The 25,108-nt window shown below is 36.4% G+C and overlaps 2 protein-coding genes across 2 annotated transcripts; both read right to left on the reverse strand.

Annotated features, from left to right (window-relative positions):
* Nucleotides 1–2,890: 2,890 nt before the first annotated feature.
* Nucleotides 2,891–8,479, reverse strand: LOC147565984 (uncharacterized). Its single transcript, XM_086652442.1, has 4 exons — nucleotides 6,756–8,479; nucleotides 6,286–6,467; nucleotides 5,138–5,361; nucleotides 2,891–4,494 (listed from the first exon to the last, which is right to left on the reverse strand). The coding sequence occupies exons 1-4, from the start codon at nucleotides 8,122–8,124 to the stop codon at nucleotides 3,747–3,749; spliced, it is 2,523 nt and encodes an 840-aa protein (XP_086508568.1). The 5' UTR covers nucleotides 8,125–8,479; the 3' UTR covers nucleotides 2,891–3,746.
* A 15,190-nt stretch (nucleotides 8,480–23,669) lies between these two features.
* Nucleotides 23,670–24,792, reverse strand: LOC147565985 (uncharacterized). The gene has a single exon (XM_086668124.1). The coding sequence runs from the start codon at nucleotides 24,760–24,762 to the stop codon at nucleotides 23,890–23,892; it is 873 nt and encodes a 290-aa protein (XP_086524250.1). The 5' UTR covers nucleotides 24,763–24,792; the 3' UTR covers nucleotides 23,670–23,889.
* Between the last annotated feature and the right edge of the window lie 316 nt (nucleotides 24,793–25,108).

The raw sequence follows: 25,108 nt of genomic DNA on the forward strand, positions 1-25,108 counted from the left end.
GGGCGAGAAAAATGAGGATCCTATACTACTTGGGGCTTGAGTCGGAATATGTTTTCCTTTTTTGTTTCTTTTAAATCACCACATGGTCTCAGTACCCCAATTATGTCATATCACAACTATAGTTTTACAGTTCCCGAACAATATAACTGTACATATAAAATTGAATGAATAGAAAGCAACATCAATCATTGTTATTCTCTACGCTATAAAATTTGACAAAATTTATTTGCAAAATAATTATCCGAGAGATTTGTGCACCATAGATTTTAACAGTTGTATTTGCCTACAAGGTATAAACTTTTTGTTTCGTTTAAAACTATAGAGCTAGGATATCTCCTAATTGAAGTTTAACAAGGGTAAAAGAAAGTTACAAGAAGCTCCACCCTCATTATTATAATAATGAAAAAAATGTTTTATGAGTAAGTTTAAATGATCAACTAATATACTTTGTTTCTTTAGAGTTTCCCTTAATTAAATCAAGTAAACCCTAACTTAAGTCATTGAGTCAATGATCTCTCTCTCTCTCTCAACCTTTTCTCTTTTTCTCTCTCCACTTCATGACCACTATCATATGTACCATAATTGTCACCTACATACCATTTCTCATTGAAAATTATTCATTGTTGTTTGTTTCATATAATAAAATATCTCATGATATTATTTGATATTATATAGATATGGTACATATTACATTATTTATAATGTTTTCTTATTGAGATAAAGTTCTTGATAGAACTTCACTAGAATCTGTTTCATCTTTACAGATATAAAACCATTTACATAGTTGATTTATTCATTAGATGAGCACTAGAGAAAAATAAAAATGCATTGAATAAAAAATAATTAATCAAGAAAAAGAATAACCGACCTTTAAAGTCAAATATATTATACTACAATCTAAATACACATTTATCTAAACAACGTCTTCTTCAAGTCGTCTGAATTCTGATTTCTTTTCCCACTTTCTAAAAAGTTCCAAATATTTGAGATCAAATTTGACGAGTTAGAATTTGGGTTAATTTCGTTTTGGCCCCCGATTTATGACCAACTGGCCGTTTTGGCCCCCAATTGTGTCCGGCAGTTCGTTTTGGCCCCAAAAATTTCCTAATTGGCCCCAATTTTTTTTCAATCTACCAATTCTAACCCCATGGCATTTCTGTTATTTATTTATTTATTTTTTCCTTGTCCACCTCATCAAACAATTACAACATCACCTCTGTCCACCTCACCCATCTTCTCCGGCGAAAACTTGCCGGGCGGAATTTTTTATTCCGGCCGGCCAACTTTACCAAAAAAAAAAACCTTTCTCTCTCTTCTTCTTTCTCTCTCCTCTTCTTCTTTCTCTTTCTTCTCTTCTTCTTCTTTCTCTCTCTTCCTCTTCTTCTTCTCTCTCTCTCTCTACTACTGTCCGGCGAAGGGGATCCCCCCCTTCGCCAGACAGTAGGTAGAGAGAGAAGAAGAAGAGGAAGAGAGAGAAAGAAGAAGAGAAGAAAGAAGAAGAAGAGAAGAAAGAGGAAGAAGAAGAGAGAGAAAGAAGAAGAAGAGGAGAGAGAAAGAAGAAGAAGAGGAGAGAGAAAGAAGAAGGAGATACAAATTTTTTTTTTTTTTTATATTGAAGGTGACCGCCCGGAATTTTTATTCCGGCCGGTCACCATCCGCCGGAGAAGAAAGGTGAGGTGGAGAGGAGGTGGTGTGATGGAGGAGAGATAAGGTGAAGTGGAGGAGAGATAAGGTGAAGTGGAGGAGAAAGAGATAGGTGATGTGGCTTTTGTATGTTTATTATTTTATTCAGAAATATTTCTATTTTGGCCCCCGAGGATAATATGGTAAAAAATTTGGCCCTTGGGGCCAAAACGAACTGCCGGACACAATTGGAGGCCAAAACGGCCAGTTGGTCACAAATCGGGGGCCAAAACGGAATTAACCCTTAGAATTTATTCATATTTAAGTCGAGACTGGAATTACCAAATGAGATCTTTAACACCTGTGTATCATCATGCCCTTGCCGAACATGGCATTCATATTAGTAACATTTTTCGGCTACCAAATATAGCCAGGTTGCTTAGACATAGCTAAAATAACATCAATTTTGATAAAAACTACAGAAGGGGACTAAACAGACAAAACCCGAACTTATCCTTTCAGAAAAACCAAGAAAAAAGGCTCCGTTCGGAACTGAAATCGACCTAATTCAGATCTAATTTTCGATATGGTGCTAAGAACAACAGTCATGAAAAGGTATTTCAGAACGGATGCAAAGGTTATTACAAGAGCTGGGACTTTGGTTAGATCCGGATCCATTAGTAGGGGATATGGCTCCATCTGCACCCCATTTGAGCATATTCATGGGCTTCTTCTGCTATAGACAATCATAGACCCTAAGAAGATCGGCCCTTGGCAAACTACAGCCAGTCATACCGAGAGTCCATTTCGAAGGCCATGCTGTATCTTGGCCCATTGTCCTTCTGGAACTAATGGTCTCATGATCTTATGTTTGAGCTCCATCCATCTTCGAAGCTAGAGATTTGGTAAAGAAATCATCTAACATCCTACGTTCGAAATCATCTAACATCCTAAGTTTCGGAATAAACGGTTGTAATTAGGTGGTGACACGAATTTCTTAAACTGGAGAAACCAGAGTTTGAATCTCTTTGTTTCGAAAGAAATGGTTGGTGACTAATACCCCAGCAATGTCCTTGATATCAGGGATGGGATTAAGACACACCAGACACAAGACCAGACAGACACATCAAAATCTTATACCCCAGGCAGTCTTCAGTATTGGAGGGGCCAATTTGTCCCAATCCCCACTACCAATTTACCAACCAATAATCTCTCTCTCTCTCTCATCAGTATCATCATGTCTTTTCCATACCCATACATACCTCAGTACAATAATCAGCTAGTTATATTATAACAAAAAGAACCATGAAAGGATACTCAATTATTCATATACAATAATTGAAGAACTAGAGTGAATAAAAACAATCAATATCCATTTTATGGTACAGAATCAGACATCTAGGCATTTTACTCAAGACTTACGTCGAGCTAAGTCGCCCTGATACATAGAACTATGATCTAACTAATATAGGCTGGAAAAAATTTCGACCCAAGGACCGACCGACCAACCTAGAGATGACTTCTTATCTTACAGGTAATTTCTGAGAGCTATTTTCTTCCAATTCTCTAGCATTAAGAAATATGTCGTCAACACATCTTGTGATGAAACTCGAACCATCAACTTGCAGGAGCTGTCGATGCAAGAGCTCTTCGACTAGAGGAAATCGCTGACCTTTCAAGATGGAGATTTCATCAGCAGTTGGAGAAACAATCTCATAGATCTCTTCACACAAACATTGAAAATGTGTAGTGTTTCAATCTCCTCTTACATCAGGACATCAACCTCTTGGTGGTGGGGATTCGATGGAGCTGCAAGTGGAGTTCTTCTTCAAAAAGTATTACTGAACAAGCTATCCTTTTGAGATGTTCTCTGTTGTCAATAAAAATAGTGACCCGCAGAATGAAGAAGTTCGAACACCGTGCTATGGCTCAAGTCAAAACGAGATTCCTCGAAGAGTTCTTGCTTACTCCTTGTTCACATCAAGGATCCTGTACATTATTAAACTTCAATTTCGAACCAACCAGGAACTTCTTTAATGCTCAATTAGATAGCTCGGCACCAAGAATCCAGATATAGATGTTGAAGGAATGATAAAAATAATGATACTTCGCGCGGTACTTATCTACGTATTATCTGCATGTTCTCGACCAGTCTGATATTCATCACAAAGAATTCGAAGCTCTTCGTAAGCTTGCACAGAGGATGCCATAAACCGCTCCATAGCCTCGAATATCCGTTTCAGACTTGATTGTAGACTTATTGTATTGATAGTGTCACTCGGTTGAACCATTTGTCCAGGTAAAGCAAGACCATTACCCTGCCCGGATAGTAAAACCATCTGCTTGCCAACTACCAGCAACGCTTTCTGCATCTTCTGTTCTTCTTTCTCAATGGCCTTGACTCTTCTCTCCATATCCCTGTTTGCTGTCATCCTCTGCCGGAGTTCGACATCGTGTTTCTCACAGAGGTGATGTACACTTGCAGCAAACACCCGCATAGTATCAAGAACTTCTTTCTCGGAAATTTTATCCATGGCTTGAGACCATCGATTGCAGATAACAAACACAGGAGGTGCACCCATCCTACCAGGACTAAAAGGAGCCATTCCATCTTCTGTTTCTTCACGTTCATCGAGAAGACATTTCAATAACCAGTTGTTTAAGGCTTTCACGAAGGCCTTCTGAGCGATAATCCAACTTGAGAAGCGTAAAATCCAGTTTAGAAGCTCCAGTTCAAGCTGCACTGTGGCTTCAAGATTAGTGTCATTAAGATTTCTGTTGAGTGCAAAGGCGTCCAAATTTTTTGCTTCTGCGATAGCTTGACATTGACTCCGGTGACACTCAAGCATAGTCTTCCACATCTTAACCAAGCTGAAGCAAAAGAGAAAACAATATAAGGAACAAAATACTAGTTCCCTGATGCTAACTTTGCAAGTTAACCTTAAGTAGTTTTTGTTTTTTCTCTAAGTCAGCTCTGAAATTTGACTCGAGGTTTGAATTGACTTGCACGAGATCTCAGAATGGCTGATTTGGGTTGATTTTGACCCGATTTGACTCAAACGAGTCAGATTCAGACAGTGGGGGAAAAAAACAAGCACCAACTTAGTCAGACGGGCTATCTCACACAGCCTAGCAAAACAGATACCGTCGTACTTGGAGGATATAAACCTAAGTCTAAGGAAACCCCAATCATTAGGCATTTCGCATTATTATCGATTATAAAAAGATGCATATCTCTATCTACTATCTAGGTAATTAGATCACTTTTCAGTATTCCTAGCTTAGTAGCCTATCGATTATACAAAGATGCATATCTCTATCTAGGTAATTGGATCACTTTTCAGTATTTCTAGCTTAGTAGCCTCCACGTGAACCTCCGTACTAAAGTACCTTAGTAATCAACACAGAGAGGAGCCCCCAGACAACAAAAGGAAAACCTAAACTTGGGTGGCAAAGGACGGGCGCAGAAATGAAGTTTTAAATGCTTTCAATAATGCCCACAAGACTAACATACCGATGGATTAATCGATTTATCTGTGGCCATAACTCCTCATCCCTCAATTTATTTATCTTCATTGATATCTTCTCGACAATCTGGATAGCAATTCGTATTTTCGTGGACAAAGCCCTGACTAGAGTTCGAGTAGAATCAATTTTATGAGCCTCAGCGCCCTTCTCGACCAAACGTTTCAACCGTCGAGACTTCCTATCATGAATTAATCGCATCCTTTCCTCTACCTGCAGTAGAATAACAATCATCAATATTGAATATTATGATGTTAAACCAGGCTTTATTAGAGAAAGCCAAAACCAGAGAAGGACCACTTCTTCATGAACTCCTACAGTCTTAAGCAGCGATCACACTGAAGAAAGTTTTAGACGCCAGAGTAACTGATAATCCTCTTACCAACTATGACACAACTTACAATATCTCTGTAACTTTCATTATGGTCATTTTCCAGTAAAGACTGGATATGACGTGTAAACTTCAAAATGGGTGTTTCCTACTTATGGCGAGATTGTATCTCACTAAATTTGGGCAACATATGGCTTGGCATCTCGATTGGGCTCTGAACTTGCGCTGGCACCAAATTTGATTAAGCTGATTAAACGTTAGATATTGTTGCTCAATTTAGGTGTCAGTATTGGAAAAATGTTTCCTTCGAAAGCAGCTGAACGGAGAAAGAAAGTGTATGGTTCAAACTAATAACGAATCATGTAGAGTGTTTCATGAGAAAGATGGTTTTGGAGTTCGACTATCAAGGTGTTCCTCGCTAAGTCGCTATACATATTTTTCTAACTGAGAGAATCTTTTTCCAATCTGAACATCGAATGAGCTAAACCTTAACTTTGTGGTCATCTTCATCGCTTTCCAATGTTTTGGTAAGTTTTTTTTTTGCAGCTATGATTATATAACATTATAATGATGTACATATTCACCTTCCTATTTTCCTAAATTGAGCCAAAGATTTATATAAATTCATGCAAGTAAAAAAGTGAAGGTGTAAATTTAATTTGATAGTGAAGCAATAACAGAAATGGTAACAACATTTATTAACAAATGTTATAACTTCATAAAAAAGTTTCAACAGGCTTAAATGAACTTTAGGAGAAAACACAGAAAAACGAAACTGCAAGAGTGAAGTACAGGGCGCGACATACCTTGACTTCAGAATAAAGTTTTTTCTCCCAAACATAAAGCTTTTGCAAGGTAGATGAAAGACTTAACAATTTCCTTCCAACATCATCCTCAATATCCGAGTATCCAGAACTATCTTTCTCGGCAGAGGATGAAGTAACTACTGATAAAGGAGGTGTAATTGAATGCAACATCTTGGAAGAAACTGGATATAAAATTCGAAAAGTCATGAACAAGTCAATAACAAATAACACTGGTCCCTAAGACTAAACAATTGCCAAAATGGAACATAAAAGAGTCAAACACCATTATTAATTATTAAGAATTGAATGTGTCAAAGACCATGACAAAACAAATGATCACCAAAATCTTTTTTAGGTTTACATGCAGCAAAAGGGTTCTCAAACTGATAATAGATCTGAGAAAATACTTATATCTGTTGCAAGTTTTCCATCATTAGAAACCAGTGAAGAACTTACAAAAACATTCCTACCTTGATAAACAGCATTTTTCCGGTTATATGGAAGTTTTCCTGCCTCGAGCATCTTTGAGACCTCAATTCCTGATTCTGAAGCTCTCTCAAACTGAGCTTTGATTTCTCTCACAATCTCCGAAACACTAGTAAAGGCACTTCTACCCCTAAAAGAACCCACATTTCCTGGCTCATTTGATTGTTCTCCATTATCAACTACATTCTTATCTACTAAATGCACCTCATACTCCACTGTTGGATTCTCAGCTGAGACACTATTACTTGGTTGGTGAATTGGTTTCACATCGCTTCCCTTTTGATCTTCATTTTCAACATTCTGAGTGAGATTCCCACTACTTCCATCAACAAATTTCTGATCTTGGTGAACTTCTTTGACAACTTCATTTCGGTAATCCTCATCTTCCAACTCTGGAATTCCTTCTTCTTCTCTCAATTCCTTTGAATCCCGACTTGGGGTTTGAGGCGGATAATACTTCTCCATGTGGAAAGGATTTAAAAAGTCCCAAGCTGAAGCTCTTGGTGGTGAAGGTGGAGGTGGGGGAGGTTTAGAAGAGGAAGAAGGAGCGACATAATGTTGAGGGGGAGGAGAAAAAGATCCATACTGAGATGAGGATCCAAAGAAACCACCACCACCACCACCATAATTTGAGTAAACATGGGGAGGGTAGCCATAATAACCACCACCACTACCACCACCATAATTTGAGTAAACAGGGGGAGTATAACCATAAGAACCAGAATTATCATAATTAGGGTAAGAATAAGGGTTATAAGAGGAAGAAGAAGATTCCCCATAATGTACAGTTTCAGGACTCATTGGTCTTTGTTCATAAACAACTGACCGTGTTGGTTGATTTTGCATATAATTCATAGTCATATAACCATTATTAGGAACAGATTCTAGGGTTTCATGATGATGATGATGATGTTCATGACCTTCATCATGATCATGATGAAGAGATCCAGAAAAGTCCGAATCTTCGTCATCATCATCTTCACCATCATCAGAGTCGTGAAAATGTAAATGAGACCCAGAATTAGAACTAGAATGAAAAGAAACAGCAGCTCCATTACCAGGAGGAGGGTTAGGTAGTGAAGAAGATGAAGTTGAAGGATCAGCAGCACCACCACCTTTTCTATTTGGAGGAAGTGGGAGAAGAGGTGAAGAATGAGAGATGAAATTATCAAGATCTTGATGATCAAAGAAACGATCAAAAGAGAAAGCAAATCCTTTCAGTGATTGAATATAAGCAACATGAGAATCAGAAAGGAAGTACCTTTGCCGGATCGCTTCATCTAGAAAGTAACATCGGTCACGGCAAAGTGCGACGGCAGGGAGGTCGTCGATTTTTGAGCTTGTACAGCCCATGGGGCTGGATTTACCCAGAATCCAAAACCCTAAATTTTAATCTCTTTATCTTTTGAAGATTCAGTTACAGTGAAGTAAGAAATCACATAGATTTAGGGTTTTCAGATATAATAAGAAGATAAAGAGGGAAAGAAGAAGAGAGAGAGAAAGTAGAGAGAGAGAGAGAAGAATCTTGCCAGAGGGGAGTATATCGTCGTATTGTAGCAGAGAGGAAGTTGGGTTGAGTGAGTGGCATAGTTGTTGTTGTTGTGCATTTTTCATTTTGGGTTTAGCAGAGGAAGGCTTACACTTCCCATTTTAAGAGAGAGAAAGAACTCTACTGAACACACTTTTAGAACAAAAGAGAGAGAGAGAGAGAGAGAGAGAGAATGGTATCCCAACTCCTTGACTAACCTAATGTATGCTGACGTGGCCACTAGTCAATAGTCCTATATCTGGTCTTGTTTTGTTTGACCATTTTTTTTTTGTCAGGAAAGAGCTGGTAAAGTTGTTAAAGGGAATATATTTGGAATTTTGGTTTGGTCAATTTCTTACGACCAAATTTGGTTAAAGGTAATGTTGTCTATGAGGGTTGTTTTCACCCACTCGATAAAGTAGCCGAGTCGAGTAGTAAGATGTTCAAGCTCGATTAGTGTATTTGATTGTTTTTTCGAGCTCGATCGAGTAATTCTCCACTTGCTCGAACTCGACTCGTATAAGTTTGAAAGAACTCGAGCTCGCATTGTTTTAAGTTCGTTTATTAAAATACTTCAAATTAAAAAAAAAAAAAAAAAAACTTCCTACATTATCAAATTACTTCTATGATCATTTGTCACATACAATATAATGATTAATGATCCATATTCCAATAATCTTTTAATGGTTGATATTTCATGTATAAGTTTCAAGACATGATTATGTACTATAGTATCATAATAGTATGTTAAACGAGTTGTTCACAAGTAGTTCGGAATACACTAAAGAATGATCAAGCTCGACTCGTTTACATAAACGAGCATGATTTTGGGCTCGTGTTAAGCTCGTACTCGTTAATCGGCGAGTCGAACACGAGCAATAATCGAGTCAAGCTCGAGCAGCTCGTTAAAAGCTCGGTCGAGTACACCCTTAAGAGAAAGAGAGAAAGGATTTTTTAAGTTGCTAGTTAGAGGTAGTTGGTCGGGGACGACCTAACGAAGTCAAACATTGACTGAGACATTGCCTCGTAAACATACATTACCATCAACCAAACTTGGGACTGCCTTTAGCGAGATTGTCTTTAATACCTTTGGACATTGCTAGAAAATTCTCCATTTTTATGACTTTGGGTGGTATAAAATATGTTAAATACTCTACGGAAATCTTAATGGTATAACTAAAGGCCGCGACTTTGAGGAATAAAAAAAAATTTGGGGCGTACAAAATTAGTCAATAAAGATTGATTTAGAGGGCATTTTCTTCTTTTGATCCAAAAACTGACTTGATCAAACATTGTCCCTAATCTTCATCATCTCTCTCTCTCATTCTCTTACGTATTATCTCTCTCTCTCACTCACTATCTCTCTCTCTTTCCTCCACTGTCTCACATTATCTCTCTCTATCTTCCTCCACTGTCTCACATTATCTCTCTCCTTCTCTCTCTTGCACTATCTCTTTCCTTTTCACTGACTATTTCTCTGTCGTTCTCATTTTATCTCTCTCTCTCTCTTTCATTATAGATCACTTTCATCTCTCTCGCTGTAGGCATATCTCTCTAGATTAATTTATCTTTCTCTGATCTCACTCTCGCAGTCTTTATCTATGTCTATCGCATTCTCTATTTCTCGTTCACTCTCTTGCGGTATGTATAAATATCTCTATGGAGATCACAGAGTTTGTGACCACGAAATATCCAGAGCCATGAAACTTGTGTGGCCACGAAATGATCAGCCACGAAACGTTTTGTGGCCACAAAACATTCTGTGGCCACGAAATTCTCGTAGGGTTTCCCCAGAACCATCCTCGAGGTCTGGTTCCGGCGAAGGGAACACTTCCCTTCGTCGAAACAATGTCTGAGAGAGAGAAACAATGAGAGATCGATGGAGAAACAATAAAAGATGGAAAAGAAACAGTGGGAGATCGAGAGACACAAATAGTGAGAGCAATAGAGAGAAGTAGTGAGAGAGAGAGAGAGAGAGGAAGAGACCGAGAGAGAGAGAGAGTAACAGTGAGTGAGAGAGGAGAAAGAATAGGTGGCAATGGTGGTCGGAATGGTGGTGGTATCGGTGGGAATCGGATGGATATGGACGCCCACGGGTAAAAACACTTCGGGGTCGGGCGGGTCTTGTAGATCGGGCGGGTAATTTTTATTTTTCCTCTGTTCAAAGGCCGCCCACACCCGCTAAAAGAGTCGGGTAGTCGTGTAACAGACGATTCGGGTATCAGGCATAGTTCTGCATTCACGTCTGAATCATTTTCTATTTGTTTGTTTAGGAAATCAATTCATTTCTTCTTTCATATTTCTGTAGATTGTTAATGTTATATTTTATATTGATCAAATAGTGACATATATATATATATATATATATGCTTGTATTTGGTCTTAGTAACAGATCTTAGAGATCCCTCATCTAACGGGGTACGCTCTTTCCGCCTTATTGAAGATTTGAAGTGGATTTCTTCTTTTATGTTTCCTAATGGACTACAAACGGGCGGATATATATAGGCACCTATGGGGCTTTCCCTATCGGACTCGGGTGTGGGCGGGAGGTCGGGCAAGGATTTTAACCCGCGCCCACCCACCAAATTTTGTCGGGCCGGGTAGGATCTACCTGCAACGACTAACGGGTGCCTGTTTGGGTACCCATGGGCGATTTCGGGCTCGCGGACAACATTCACACCCCTAAGTGGCGGTGGGAAGTTATGGTGGAGAAGGTGATAAAGAAGATGAAGATTAGGAGGCAATATTTGATCAAGTTAATTTTTGGGTTAAAAAATAATCTCCGAAAATGTACAAAAAGATATGGATTCCCTTGAGATTATTTTTTATGTCCCAAAGCCAGAACCTAACTAGAATAGACTTAAAATCAATTTAACTGTGTTATTCGAAAAATGTACACGTGGATAAATACTTCAAAATGGGAGTCAAGTCAATTCGATGTCAAAGTTAGATTTCAAATCCACCTTAAAGAGAAACATACACCATATGTGATTTGTTATTCTTGTTTGATCTGGTTTCACGAGTGAATTCCTTTGACATGTTTAGTATGGATGGTTCAATTTTCTTCTTTTGCATTTTTTCTCCAAGAATGCACAAATGGAAGTTGATCTCTATAGAGTAGAGATGTACATGTTACATATTAATATCTTACCATCTTTTAAATCTTCTATGGTAGGTTATTGTACTAAAGTGTCATTTAATTAAAGAGAACTTTTATCTAAAATGTCTTGTCTCTTGAAATATATGTCATTATCATAACAATTGCCCCTATGGATTTATGTTTTTAATGTTTAATATTTTTTACAAAAAAGAAGAATAGGTGAAGTGTCTTTAATGTTGCCATCTTCTATTCCGATTGCCCTTCTATAGTTTTCAACAGTATCCAATTGCCCTTTTATAGTTTTGAGCAGTATTTTCGAAACAAAGCGATTATAATATTTTTTTTTATAATTGTAACCACGGTTTATCATATTGACTATGTACTTCTTAATTTTTCATTCTAGTATATTAGGTGTACTTTTCAAAAAAAAAAAAAAATAGTATATTAGGTGTATAACTGCACCTTCAGGTTCACATGTGATGCATGAAAAGGTTGGACATCAAAATATTTATTGATTTTGGTTTTAGGTTTGAAAGAGAGGCATATGATTGAGATTAAGATGCTCTAGGCTCTAACTAGTTTAATGGACCATTCTTGTATCGACAATATTATTTAATATTTCAACAAAAAAAAAACAATATTATTTAATAGTATGCTACCATCGTTCATTATCGATTAATAAAGGTAAACGCCGTAGTATCTGATAGCATAGTATAAGATCAACTAGTTCCTCGTCACATCTTCATGATGTATCAATGCCTTCTAACGACTAACATAGATCGTAGTCGATTTCTTAAAAAAAAAAAAAAAATTACTTTAGATTTAAGATTAACTATGTTTTCAAAAAAGAAAATTATCAAACATTGAAATGGAGCAACTTGTTAGAAATTTCTTTGGGCTTAGCTAATCAATTTTTTCTATATTTCTTTTTAAATACTTAAATATAACCCATGTTGGCTAAGGAACCAAAATTCTTGTAGACTAATTTTATAAAAGTTAGTTAGAAAGAAAATTACCAAACATAAAAATGGAGCAACTTGTTAGAAAGTTCTTTAGGTTTAGCTAATCAATTTTTTGTGTATATCTTCTTAAATACTTATATATAACCTATGTTGGGTAAGGAACCAAAATTTTTGTATATGAATTTTATGAAAGTTAGTAAGAAAACAAGTTTCCTTCACTAATTCAAGATAATTTTGTAAGAAAGTGACTATCTCTATTTGTTGTATGTGTGTATACAATATATTTCTAATATATGTAATTTAAGTATTAACTACCGAATGTGAAGACTCACTGACAACTTCATGTAGTCATATGTATGAGGTATATACTTATAAACAGTTTGGTCGTCTCTATAAGAGATAACTCGTAAAAAATTCTCTCTCCTTCTCGCTCTTGTCAACATATAATCAATGCTTTAAATTTGGTGGTTTATCTACAATACTTGTTTCACATGAAGAAAAAATATTTTCTCCTTTTCGTTTTACCAAATTCAAAATTTATAAAGTGAATTATTTTAAGGCCAGCGCTTTGGGGAAAGCTAAATAGTTTCCGGGGTGTGAAGACTTGGTCAAAAATTGGTCAATTTTGTTTGACAATTTTAGGCCAGCGCTTTGGGGAAAGCTAAATAGTTTCCGGGGTGTGAAATTTTAAAGGGAATATGCATAATTTTAGAGATTTTCTGGGGAAATAAATTTTAAGGGGAAATAAAAAAAAAACACTCCACCTCACCTCAATCTATCCCCACCTCACCTCACTCTCTCTCCACCTCACCTCACTCTCTCTCCACCTCACCTCTTTGTCTTCTCCGATTTGGTCGCCGGCCGGAAAATTTTCCGGCCGGCGACCATTAAAAAAAAAAAAAAAAAAAATTTTTTTTTCACTCTCTCTCTCTCTAGAAACTCCGGCGAAGGGGTTTCCCTTCGCCGGAGTTCCGGTCTGTTGAAGAACAGACCAGATCTGGCCTGTTGAAGAACAGACCAGATCGGTCTGTTCTCCAACAGATCCGATCTTCAACAGGCCGGATCTGTTGAAGAACAGACCGGACTGGTCTGTTCTTCAACAGGCCCGATCGGTCTGTTGAAGAACAGACCGGGACTCCGGCGAAGGGAAACCCCTTCGCCGGAGTTTAGAGAGAGAGAGAGAGTGAATTTTTTTTTTTTTTTTTTTTTAATGGTCGCCGGCGGAAAATTTTCCGGCCGGCGACCTAATCGGAGAAGATAGAGGTGAGGTGGAGAGAGAGAAGTGAGGTGGAGAGAGAGAGAGAGGTGAGGTGGAGAAGCTATTTTGCTTTCCCCTAAATAAAATTGTCAAACAAATTTGACCAATTTTTGACCAAGTCTTCACACCCCGGAAACTTTTTAGCTTTCCCCAAAGCGCTGGCCCAATTTTATTTAGGGGGAAAGCAAAATACTTCTCCACCTCAGCTCTCTCTCGCTCCACCTCACCTCACTCTCTCTCCACCTCACCTCACTTTCTCTCCACCTCACCTCTATCTTCTCCGATTAGGTCGCCGGCCGGAAAATTTTCCGGTCGGCGACTATTAAAAAAAAAAAAAAAAATTCACTCTCTCTCTCTCTAGAAACTCCGGCGAAGGGGTTTCCCTTCGCCGGAGTTCCTGAATTTTTTTTTTTAATTATCTGTTGTAGAAATTAGTTATGCTTTCCATTTCAGTGTTTGGATTTTCTAGTCACATTGAATCGAATGTGCTTATCCAACAGATAATTAAAAAAAAAACATTTGAGGAATAAACCCTAAACCCATATATAGTTCAGAAACCCTAAACCCATATGTAGTTCCTCATCTTCTTCTCCAACCGAACCCAACCCATCTTTGATTGCTTACCATTTACTTCACAATTAATTCATTAATCCACCAAATTTAATACTTAGAATCATGATTTGATGGAGTATCATATTGTATGAATCTCTCTCACCACATTTTATCAGTTACTACTAAATCATTAAAAAAAAAGGTTAATTGGGTGGTGAGAGTTTTGAAGGAGAATCAGAGGTGTATGAGTGTTATCAGTCACGATTGTTCAGAAACCCTAAACACATATGTAGTTCCTCATCATTTCCCCTAAACACATATGTAGTTCTTCAACAGACCAGTCCGGTCTGTTCTTCAACAGACCGGAACTCCGGCGAAGGGAAACCCCTTCGCCGGAGTTTCTAGAGAGAGAGAGAGTGAAATATATATATATTTTTTTTCTTCTTGGTCGCCGGCCGGAAAATTTTTCGGCCGACGACCAAATCGGAGAAGACAAAGAGGTGAGGTGGAGAGAGAGTGAGGTGAGGTGGAGAGAGAGTGAGGTGAGGTGGAGATAGATTAGGTGAGGTGGAGTGTTTTTTTTTATATCCCCTTAAAATTTATTTCCCCGGAAAATCTCTAAAATTCTATATATTCCCTTTAAAATTTCACACCCCGGAAACTATTTAGCTTTTCCCAAAGCGCTGGGCCTTATTTTAATTTCAAAAAATGTATTTGTACGTAAGCACGTTACCGGTTGCAAAGTTTTAGCAAACTCTAACAATTTGGCAAGTCCTTTTAAAGAAACAAGCACCACTATCTTCAAAAGTTTACTACAGTGGATAAAAGTTTTCAAAATAGAAGGAAAATTTTGGTTTTTGTTAAAACCCTTAGTCTTTAGTGGGTAAGAATAAGCACTTTTTTCAAACTTATTTTTGGGAGATTTAGACTTCAAGCTGCAATAAGTGATCACTTCTTGCCCAAATTTAGTCAATACAGACATTAGGTAAATTCTTGCTAAAATTGTAAGGCTAGGGTTATAAGGCTAAAGTTTTGAAATTCTACTAAAGATGAACATTTAATTTCTGTTCGAGATTAATGGAGTATCTAGAGTTTTTTTTTTGTTGAACTATGGAGTATCTAGAGTTATATCTTAATCTTTGTTTTCTCTCCTCTCCATTCTCCACTTCCAAAATGTCTTTATATAGTTCAAATTATTAGGTGATTTACTCCTATAAATTACTTGGGCTCTAGCCCAATTTAGTTGGGCATGGCCTAGCTAGTGGCTAAATAAAATGGGCGACCTTGACTTTCAATAAAAAGTAAAAACAATGTCTATTACTATTTAGTTGTGGTAGGTAGTCCAACCAAAGTCATTTATTTACATGATAATAATTAATAACTCTCCTTTAATATATTTTTAAGAAAGGACCAAATTTCGTTCATGTAATGTTGGAAGAAAAGATCTAAAAAAAAGATCAAGTATTAGAGAGTCTATTTTCTCATTATACAACTTTTAACTTATTATTATTATTATTATTATTATTATTATTATTATTATTATTATCCAAAAAGTATTTTTCATTCTTTTATCAAACACTAAATTCTCCTTTACATTACTCACGTGGGCCTTCTTGGATCCTACCTTTGGGCCCTCACTTTTATTAGAATAAAGTTTTAAGATCTTATGGTATTTAACCTTTTAGAGGGGACGAATCTCCACATTTATGAATAATAAATATTTCTCCATTTTATGAAACTTTAAAGACCCAAAGACCTGTATGATGTAAAATATTCCATCATAACATTTGAGAAAAGAGCCAGATGAATTCATTAGGTGAGAAAAACTAATGTTACATACATCATAGGGGATTTGAGTTGAAAGTTAGTTGGGGATTTTTAATTATTATATGGTAATCTTATTTAGCTATTGTGGGCACACCTCAACATTAAAAATAGTTATATTATATTTCTCCTTTCTCCTCTTAAACCTTTGTCACACCCCATGGTTATTCTGTTAGCTTGTTTTACAATTGAAAGAAACATTGGAGATACAAATTGTTTAGGTGACACATCAACTTCTTTCGTGGTAATATAGTAGACTTTGATCTTAAGCAAAAGAGTTTTGATAAAATGAAAGTCCTAATTTAAAGCGAATGACAATGTTGGTACAAAATAACTTGTGTAGAACCGACCGTTACACTAGTAAATGGAGAAGATAACGAAACAAAACTGTTTTAGCTGCTGCTTGAGAAACATTACGATACTCAATCTCTATTCGAAACCTAAAAACGTTTGGCTGCTTCTTAGCTAACCAAGAAATAGAATCATCTCCCATAGCTGATTTTCTACAAAAGCTAGTGTACCCTTAGCTAACTAAGAAATAGGATTTCCTGCAAGAGTTGTTGAATCCTTAGCTATTAATCATTGTTTGGTCAGGTATCGATCTGTGAAAAACATGATAAAAGCCACTATAAAAGTATATTATTCCGAATCCAAATAAAAATTAACTGTCTATCAAGAGAGTACAAGAGTTCGTTAACAGAAATAACAAGTTGATTAAAAATTAAAATCTACTTCGGGCTGGATCTTTAATCCGTAGTACATGTTCAAGAAGTTGATTCCAAAATGAAGATCCATAGTTACAAAATCCTGCACATTGGTGTTGATCTCTTTGTGGGAAAACTTGTATCATTGTTGAACAAACAAACAAAGATGGGAGTGCATCTTGAACAAATTGACAAAATTGCCCTCGTGGATATATAGTCTAGAAGGACTAAAACGGTCCCATCTCACATGGGGGCACTATAAGAGGTCAAGATTCTTCAGTGGCGTATCAGGTACAGCGTAGGTCCCACACTCGCCAAATAAGTCTCTCGCGTCAAAGAACGGTCCCACATTTCTGTTCCAGCATATTATGTAGGCCCACTTCCACCGTCCGATGAAATTCACGTTGCAAAAATCACGTGTGATAAATCTCCTCCTGGGTTCACCACCGACTTTCATTTCGCAAAAATGTTTGTTCGGTTCCGAAATGGGCCTGAGTGCCTCCAGTCCTCCTCCACCGAATAGCATTTCTCTTCATTTAGTTAAAGGTGTAGTAAGTGTTAAGGGCGCCCCCTCAAGCCTAAATTTGAGAGAGTTTGTGAGTAAAGGATGGGCTTCAACCCTCATAAGGGTGCCTCTAAAACTTCCTTATCATTGTATTGGGATATTGATCTTTTTTTTTAAATCAAAGTACAACTCTAACTACATTTATTGTAGAATTGTTTTTGTGAAATACTCTTTTTTTTGTCATCTAAATTTTAATTTAGAACAAAAACTAATGTTTTGATATTTTTATCAGTCAATGACTTTTGGCCTGAATCCAAGTAACTACATTAAAAACAGAGAAAATTGACATGAAAGGACCATGAGTGACAAGTTACCAGTGTCATATCCAGGAAACAAAAATAAGCTAGCTCATCCATGAAAATATGACAACATTCAATTTTCAAAAATTATATTATGTCGATTATTAGGGGCCGCGGTTTTGGGGATAAAGAAAATTCTCCGGAGAATAAAAACTTTTCTTAAAACTAGTCAAATAAGATTGACTCTTTATGCTTCTTTTTATTGTTAAGGGGCTTCTAATTTTAGAAGATGTTATAAAAAAAGGTTCCTCCATCTCAACCCTTCTCTCTGCCACTTCATCTTCTCGACACCTCATCATCTTCTCCGGCGAAAGTCGCCGGCCGGCCAATTTTCCGGTCGACGACCTTCAAACAGGTGGTCTGTTCGTGAGAACCTTCTCTGTTTCTCTGTTTTCGGGTTTTTATAGTTGGAAAAACTCTGAGACAAGCAAGTAAGTAATTTTTTCTCAATCTCATTTGGTCATTATCATCTTCAATTCAATCATATTAGCAGTTTGGTAATAGGATTTCAGGGTTTTTGTTATTTGGTAACACTAATTGACTCTGTTCTATTTGTGTATGATTTAGGTATTTAGCCATTTAGGCCAATTAGGTTTAAGGGTTGTTATCATTTGAAGACAGTAATTGATTTTCTTCTATTTGTGTATGATTTAGCTATCTTGCCATTTAGGTTTAGGGTTTTCAATATGCCTACCCAATTGAACCTTGATCATTTGACCACCTGTCCATTTAGTAATTGACTATCCTTGTCCTAGACCCAATTTTGGTGAATATGTAGGTTACAAAGTGTGGATGATGATTCATACCACGGGTATTTTTTCTTCATTGTGGTGAATTTCCATTGACTTAGAAATCTACTTATTGAATCTTCTCACGAACAAACCTTCTCTCTAGATCTGAACCTTCTTCTAGAGAGAGAGAAGAAAAAAAAATTTAGAGAGAGAGAGAAAATTTTTAAAAAAAGTTTCTTTTTTTTATGTTTGAAGGTCGCTGGCCGGAAAAATGGCCGGCCGGCGACTTTCGCCGGAGAAGATGATGAGGTGTCGAGAAGATGAAGTGGCAGAGAGAAAAGATGAGATGGAGGAGAACTTTCAAAAAAATGTATTCTATATTCTCCATAAAAATTTATTCCCCGCAGAATTTTCAAAAAAATCTGGATTCCCTCGAGAATTTATTCCTCGGAAAATTTTCTTTATTCCCCAAAGCCGCGACCTTATTAGGCTGGTACAAATAGATTACTAACCACTTTCGATCGATAAATATGTAAAAGGAGACAGTGATATCTAGTTTTCTCTCTAAGTCATGTTTGTTCATCTAAATCAATTAAGATTATATTATGGTCGGTCAAATTATCATTGTTGTTTTTATTTTTTTACTCATAATCACAACACGATCAGTAAACTCTGTACCACCTATTAGACTACTATTATTTCATGGTTCCAACTAATTAGCTAAGCTAATTATGTCTTCTGATGATGACGACGGTTTTTTCTATGGTGGTAACGGTTTTCCGGTGATGACGACGATTTTCCGGCGACGGTTTCCGGCGAAAATGACGGTTTTCCGGTGAAAGCGACGGGGATTTAAATTAGTATTTTCTTATTTTGTATTATTTAATATTTTGTTGACCTTTAGGGTCCTTTTATTCGTGATCTTTAGGATCCTTTCATCTTTTTTCTATCTTTTTCGTCAGAGTCTAGTCCAAGTTCTCTCACTTCATGAGGTACTTTACATTCGAAGTTCTTAGAATTTACTTATGTAACTCTCATGTCGCTGAACAGAGAGGAATTACAATTTGCCATGTAAATCAGTGATTTATTCACTTATGAATGAAAAGGGTTTCAATGGTTTGAAAAAAAAAAAAAAAAAACTAATTAGCTAAGCAACACCATTATTAACATTACAGGCAAGGCCGCAGAGGGCGAGGTCCGTCACCTGTTCTACTGCCAAATTTCTTGGAGTTTCATTCTTGTAAACGTCTTCAGTCTTCTCCATATAAGATTAACGTGTTAGCTACACCACTGCATAGGGTGATACAAACTAAATATAGTATCCGTCATTTACGACAAGGACTACTGCAATATCTAATCCCATTGGCTCATCTAGCCTTCTTCTTTCAGTGTTTTTTTTTGGAAGTCGACTACGATCTACGTATGCAGGGGCGGATCCATGGGGGTGCGAGGGGGTGCGGCCGCACCCCATGGATCCTCCCGAAAAATAATTACAGTAGTAGTAAATTTTCTTTTTTTGCATAGGTATATATAGATCTATATATGTATCTAATGATGTATGATATTGATACAAAGAAGTACTTGGCATGGTGGTTAGGTTATGAGTTAGATTTCGGCTATGAGTGTGAGGTCGTGGGATCGAATCCCTCCATAAGCAATTTAAGTATTTTTTCTAATAGATATATTTGTATATATTTTTTTGATTAATGATATATTTGTATATTATTATTAGCATTTTTAAGTATTTTATGTTTGAATTCATTCGATCCGACTATCTTTATTGATATTCAACTTCAAGAACCAAAAACTCGTTTCAAGAGTACCGAGTTGTTCTGTTGTATGACATGTTTGAGTCTATCTAGAAGATTTGTCATTTTCGACAAAATTAAGTTGATGCGTCTTGTTCAATTTTATCCGTCAGCTTTCATTAGTCTTGACACTTTGCCACTTAGTTCTCAGCTTGATAATTACATTTACGGTACAAAGAAGAATGATGATTTTCTAAATTTGGATGAGATTGGAGTTTTTGCTAGAATATTGGTGAAAACTAAGAGAAATAAAACATATCATTTAGTTTATTTGCTTATCACTTTAGCACTAATTTTGCCGGCTGCGCCTGCCTTTAGTGAAAGAGTTTTTTGAAGCTAGTTAAAACGCGTTTAAGAAACAAGATGAGTGATTCTTGGTTGAATGACAGTTTAGTAGTCTTTATTGAAAAGGAATTTTTAGTAAAATTGGGAATGAGTCCATTATCAGAATATTTCAAAGCATGAACTCTCGTAGAGGTTAATGTGTTTGTAATTGTTGATGTATTAATATAATTAATGAATATAAGTATTTTGTTTGCAAAAAAAAAAAATTAGTTATATAACTCCGCACCCCCTAAGTAAAAATCCTGCATCCGTCCCTGTACGTATGTCGTTACATTTGGCACTTGATACATCATAGATGTGATAAGCTCGATAACCTACACGTTTTTTTTTGGAAGTCGACTACGATCTTCTTTCAGTGTTGGTGCCGGGCTGTCGGCTCAACATAGTGCTTTCATCGTTTGTTGTTTTCTGAAATCTACGCGTTTTACTTTTTATGTATAGTAAACAAATAAAATTATGTACACACAAACATACTGTGTCTCTTAAGACTCTTTACAATGTAGTAGTCTGCTTCATGAGTCATGACCCACCCAGGGTTCTTTGCAAGTTTTTTTTTTTGATGAGAGGGGTTCTTTGCAAGTTGCAACGACATGTCTAAAGTTCTTTCTTATGGACTTTGGGAAGATTTTTATCACTGCTCATGTCAGCCTTTGCTTTTGCAAGACTTCATGGTGCCTATAGAAATTTTAATCATAAATATTTGTGTAGAAGTTTCCTTGGAAGTTTAGTGCACACTGTCTTTGCCAATTAGGAAATTTTATACACACTTACCATTTTTTACCTCCACATTCTGCTTCACACGGTCAATTTTCTTTGACCGAGTTAAATTTCACTCACATTCAGAATATTGGTCAAGCTGATTAAGAAAATATCTAAAATCTTCCACCGCTCTCAAAACCTAGGATTTCCTCCATTAATTCTTCTATTAAGTTTTTTTGTCGATGAAAACATCCCGAAATGCAACAATTATCTTCTTGTAAGATCATATCCAAATTATTGAAACTTTTTATTGGTGTTTTAACGGTGAAAATCATGGAAAAGGAAGAAACTTCTTATTCTTATTTTGATCAAATAAAATTATAAAGACTGAAAAATCACCCACTAAAAAAAGTAAAGAAACATCCCATCAATTTTCATTTAAAGTTTTTCTTTCAACGAAAGTAGTGTTATTCTCGAAAAGAGAAAAACTTGATAGAGGTAACATATCGGAGTTACCAATCCGACAGATTGCATTGTAGGTCGACACGAAGCTACCGATATGTATTTGGACATATTAGTTTTATCTTACCGACGGAAAACTTATCAAAGTTCTCTTTAAATGTTGTTCTTTGTAATTTGTCGGCAGGACCATGCGAATGTTTTATGTTACATATCAGTTTCATCTTTTCGACAGTTTTAGGATAGCAATAGTTTCATCTTACCAACGAAAACTTATCAAAGTTCTACTTGAAAGTTCTTCTCTTCTATATGTTGGTATGACTATATCGATGTCTTATGTTACACATTAGTTTCACCTTTCTGATAGTTTGAGTGTAGAATCTGGCTCATGTTATCGACGAAAACTAGTTAAGGCATTTGACCAACACCTAAGTGTGTGGGAAAAGTAAATGCATTAGGGTAAAAATAGGTTTAAGTGTGAACGGGAAAAGTAAATGCATTTGACCAACCCTCATTCCAGACAAGTCATGTGGCGGTCGTTAAGTTTAGAGACAAAATAAGTTTGGAAAATGAGACTACTACAGGCTGAGACTACTACAGGCACTCCCTGAACTCCATAGGAGCCCCTTACAACATGTGGAGGGCACATCATATATAAGGAATGAGGGTGTCCATAACAATTTCAGAAGGCTAGCTTTGCTTTGGGAAAAAAATAATATTTTATGGGGTGCAAAGACTTGGTAAAAAATTGGTCACCTTTAGTTGACCAAAGTTCTTTTTTTTTTTCTAATTGTTATGGAAAAATAATTTTGAGTGAAATCTATTGTTTTTTTTTTTCTATTTCCCTTACCATTTCCAGACAAGTCATGTGGCGGTCGTTAAGTTTAAAGACAAAATAAGTTTGGAAATAAATCATGAAACTAGGCACTCTCTGAACTCCATAGGAGCCCCTTACAACATGAGGAGGGTACATCATACATAAGGAATGAGGGTGTCCATAACAATTTCAGAAGGCTAGCTTTGCTTTGGGGAAAAAACAATATTTTATGGGGTGCAAAAACTTGGTAAAAAATTGGTCACCTGTAGTTGGCCAAAGTTCTTTTTTTCTTTTTTCTAATTGTTATGGAAAAATAATTTTGAGTGAAATCTTTTAGCATTTTTCGTTTTGTTCCGCTAACTGCAATACCATTTTTACTCCATTCCGGTAATGGTCGCAGGCAAACAACCATTACCGACAATCTTTAATTTTTTTCTCCGCCCACAACCTTCGACCACCATCACCACTATTATTACTCTCTCTCTCTCTCTCTCTCTCTCTCTCTCTCTCTATCTATCTCTCTCTTCTTTTCTCTCTCTCTCTCTTCTTTTCTCTCTCTCTCTTCTTTTCTCTCCAGTCCACTTCGCCTAACATTGGTAATGGACTGGTTTGGGTATTCCTCCAATCAGCGTCCTGGTTTGTTATTTTATTAAAAGGATAAAAAAAGAAAAAAAATAAGAGAAAAAGAAGGTAGTGGCTGAAGTTTGTGGTAAGAAATGAAGAAGAAGAAAGGAATTTGTTTCTCTTTAAAATTTTACAATTTCGAATGTTTGTCAAAATTCATAGCATTATAGTCGCACCTTTCTTAATAACCGGGGCGTACAAATTCCAAACTGTAATTGAGCCCCACACCCACTATATATTAAACACCAAACTCGAATTCGAAGTGTACAAATTCCAAATTGTAATTGAGCCCCACACCCACTATGTATTATACACCAAATTCGAATTCGAAGTGTATTGGAACCTCTATTAAATTCATCTTTAACGCATGCATCGATAGATCATTTTAGTGGTGTTGTTGGTCCTAGTCTCGTTGGGCGACATAGTTTATCACATGTTGCATCCTCCTGATGTTATTTACCTTGCTTATTGTAATGGCTCTAGAAATTGTATAAAGTTTTTCTTTTGTTTTTCTTTTGTTTTTCTTTTGTTTTTCTTAATCTGACTCATCTAAATCTGAATCTAAATCACCCCAGTTACGCAAATGCAAAATCAGTCTATATCAAGTCAACACATTCAAAACACAGAACTTAAATCTCATAGTAGATTTCAAACATGACTCACAAAACAAAGACGAACACTACCGTCTCTGAAAAAAAAACGTGGAAGTACAAAATCAAACAAAACTGTTGCTAAAACCGTTGCAATTCACAACAGCAAAAAGATATACAGAAACGTCTGTACATTTATCTCTCCTCTCTCAAAAAAACCCTCACTTTCTCTCTCTCTAACTCATATACTTTACTATGTGACAATATTAAGCAAACAAACTCTAGTATTAATCAAACTTCTAAAAACTTGTTCACTTCCACTCTCAATTTCTTCAATACATTTTTCCAAATCTTCCAATCTCTCTAAAACCCTAATTCTTTTTCCTTCATCTCCTTTCTTTAAGTCAATCAAACTTTCCATTACTTCAACTACTTCCCTAATTCCTTCTTCTTTCTCATCCTTCTTTTTCCACATTTTACATGAACTCATCAATTTTGATTTCGGCGCCACCGATGATGATGAAATCCCCTTTATTAAACAAATCGTAACTGATACAGTTACTTCATTAACATCTCTTAATACTCCGGCAAGTTCACCATCACTTCCGTCAGAAACAGACATTGATCCCGGTACTGAATACCTTCCGATTAATCTAACGGTTGAAACTAATTTCATCATCTCTTTATCCATTTTCTTTCTAGATTTCATAAACGAATCAATCTTTGATTCATCTTTTCTTCTTATTGCTACTCTTAATGATAATAATTTTTCTTTAATTGAAACAATTGAAGCTCTAAAAATACCATAAATATCAATAAATTTAAGATAATCTTCTAGAAGTTTCTCGATTAAATCAGATTTACGGTAAAGTGAATCTTGAGTTTGAGAAAGATGAAGAAGATCTTCAAATAAGTTATGGACATTTTTAAGAATGATTAGATTTTGATAAAGCCACGAAGAAGTTCGAATTTCAGGATTTGATTGAGAGATTTTGAGGTTTTTGATTTCATCTTTGAGTTGTGAAATCAATGGATGAGATGAACAAGGAAGACTTGTTGATCTTGTGTGACGGTTGTTACAAATAGGGTTTGGAATTGAAAGTGTTCGACGAAATCTCGAAACCATTTTCTCTCTCTCTAAAACTTTAAACTTTTAGTTTTCTCTCTCTAGAAATGGTTAGATAGCGGCTCAATGAGAGGTTATATAGGGAGTTTGTTAATGTTTGTGTGTATGTGGGAGTAATATAAAAAAAGTGTGCACGAGGGGTGGAGGGTAGTGGGAGCATCGATCCGCGAATAAATACAGATGTGACAGTGATCGTGTGGGTGTGGGGACCAGATAGGTTTTGATTATGAAGGTTCATCTGGCTAACACGTGGAAGGAGGAGCGATGGATGTGGGGTTAGATATTGGGGACCACACGTTATTTGTGTTATTTTAAGGGACCTTTGAGAGTACTGAGTAACCTAAGG

Source organism: Eschscholzia californica, unplaced genomic scaffold (genome assembly GCF_041429995.1).
Source record: "Eschscholzia californica isolate CP2 unplaced genomic scaffold, dmEscCali1.0.p SCAF_1, whole genome shotgun sequence".
Classification (NCBI taxonomy): Eukaryota; Viridiplantae; Streptophyta; class Magnoliopsida; order Ranunculales; family Papaveraceae; genus Eschscholzia; species Eschscholzia californica.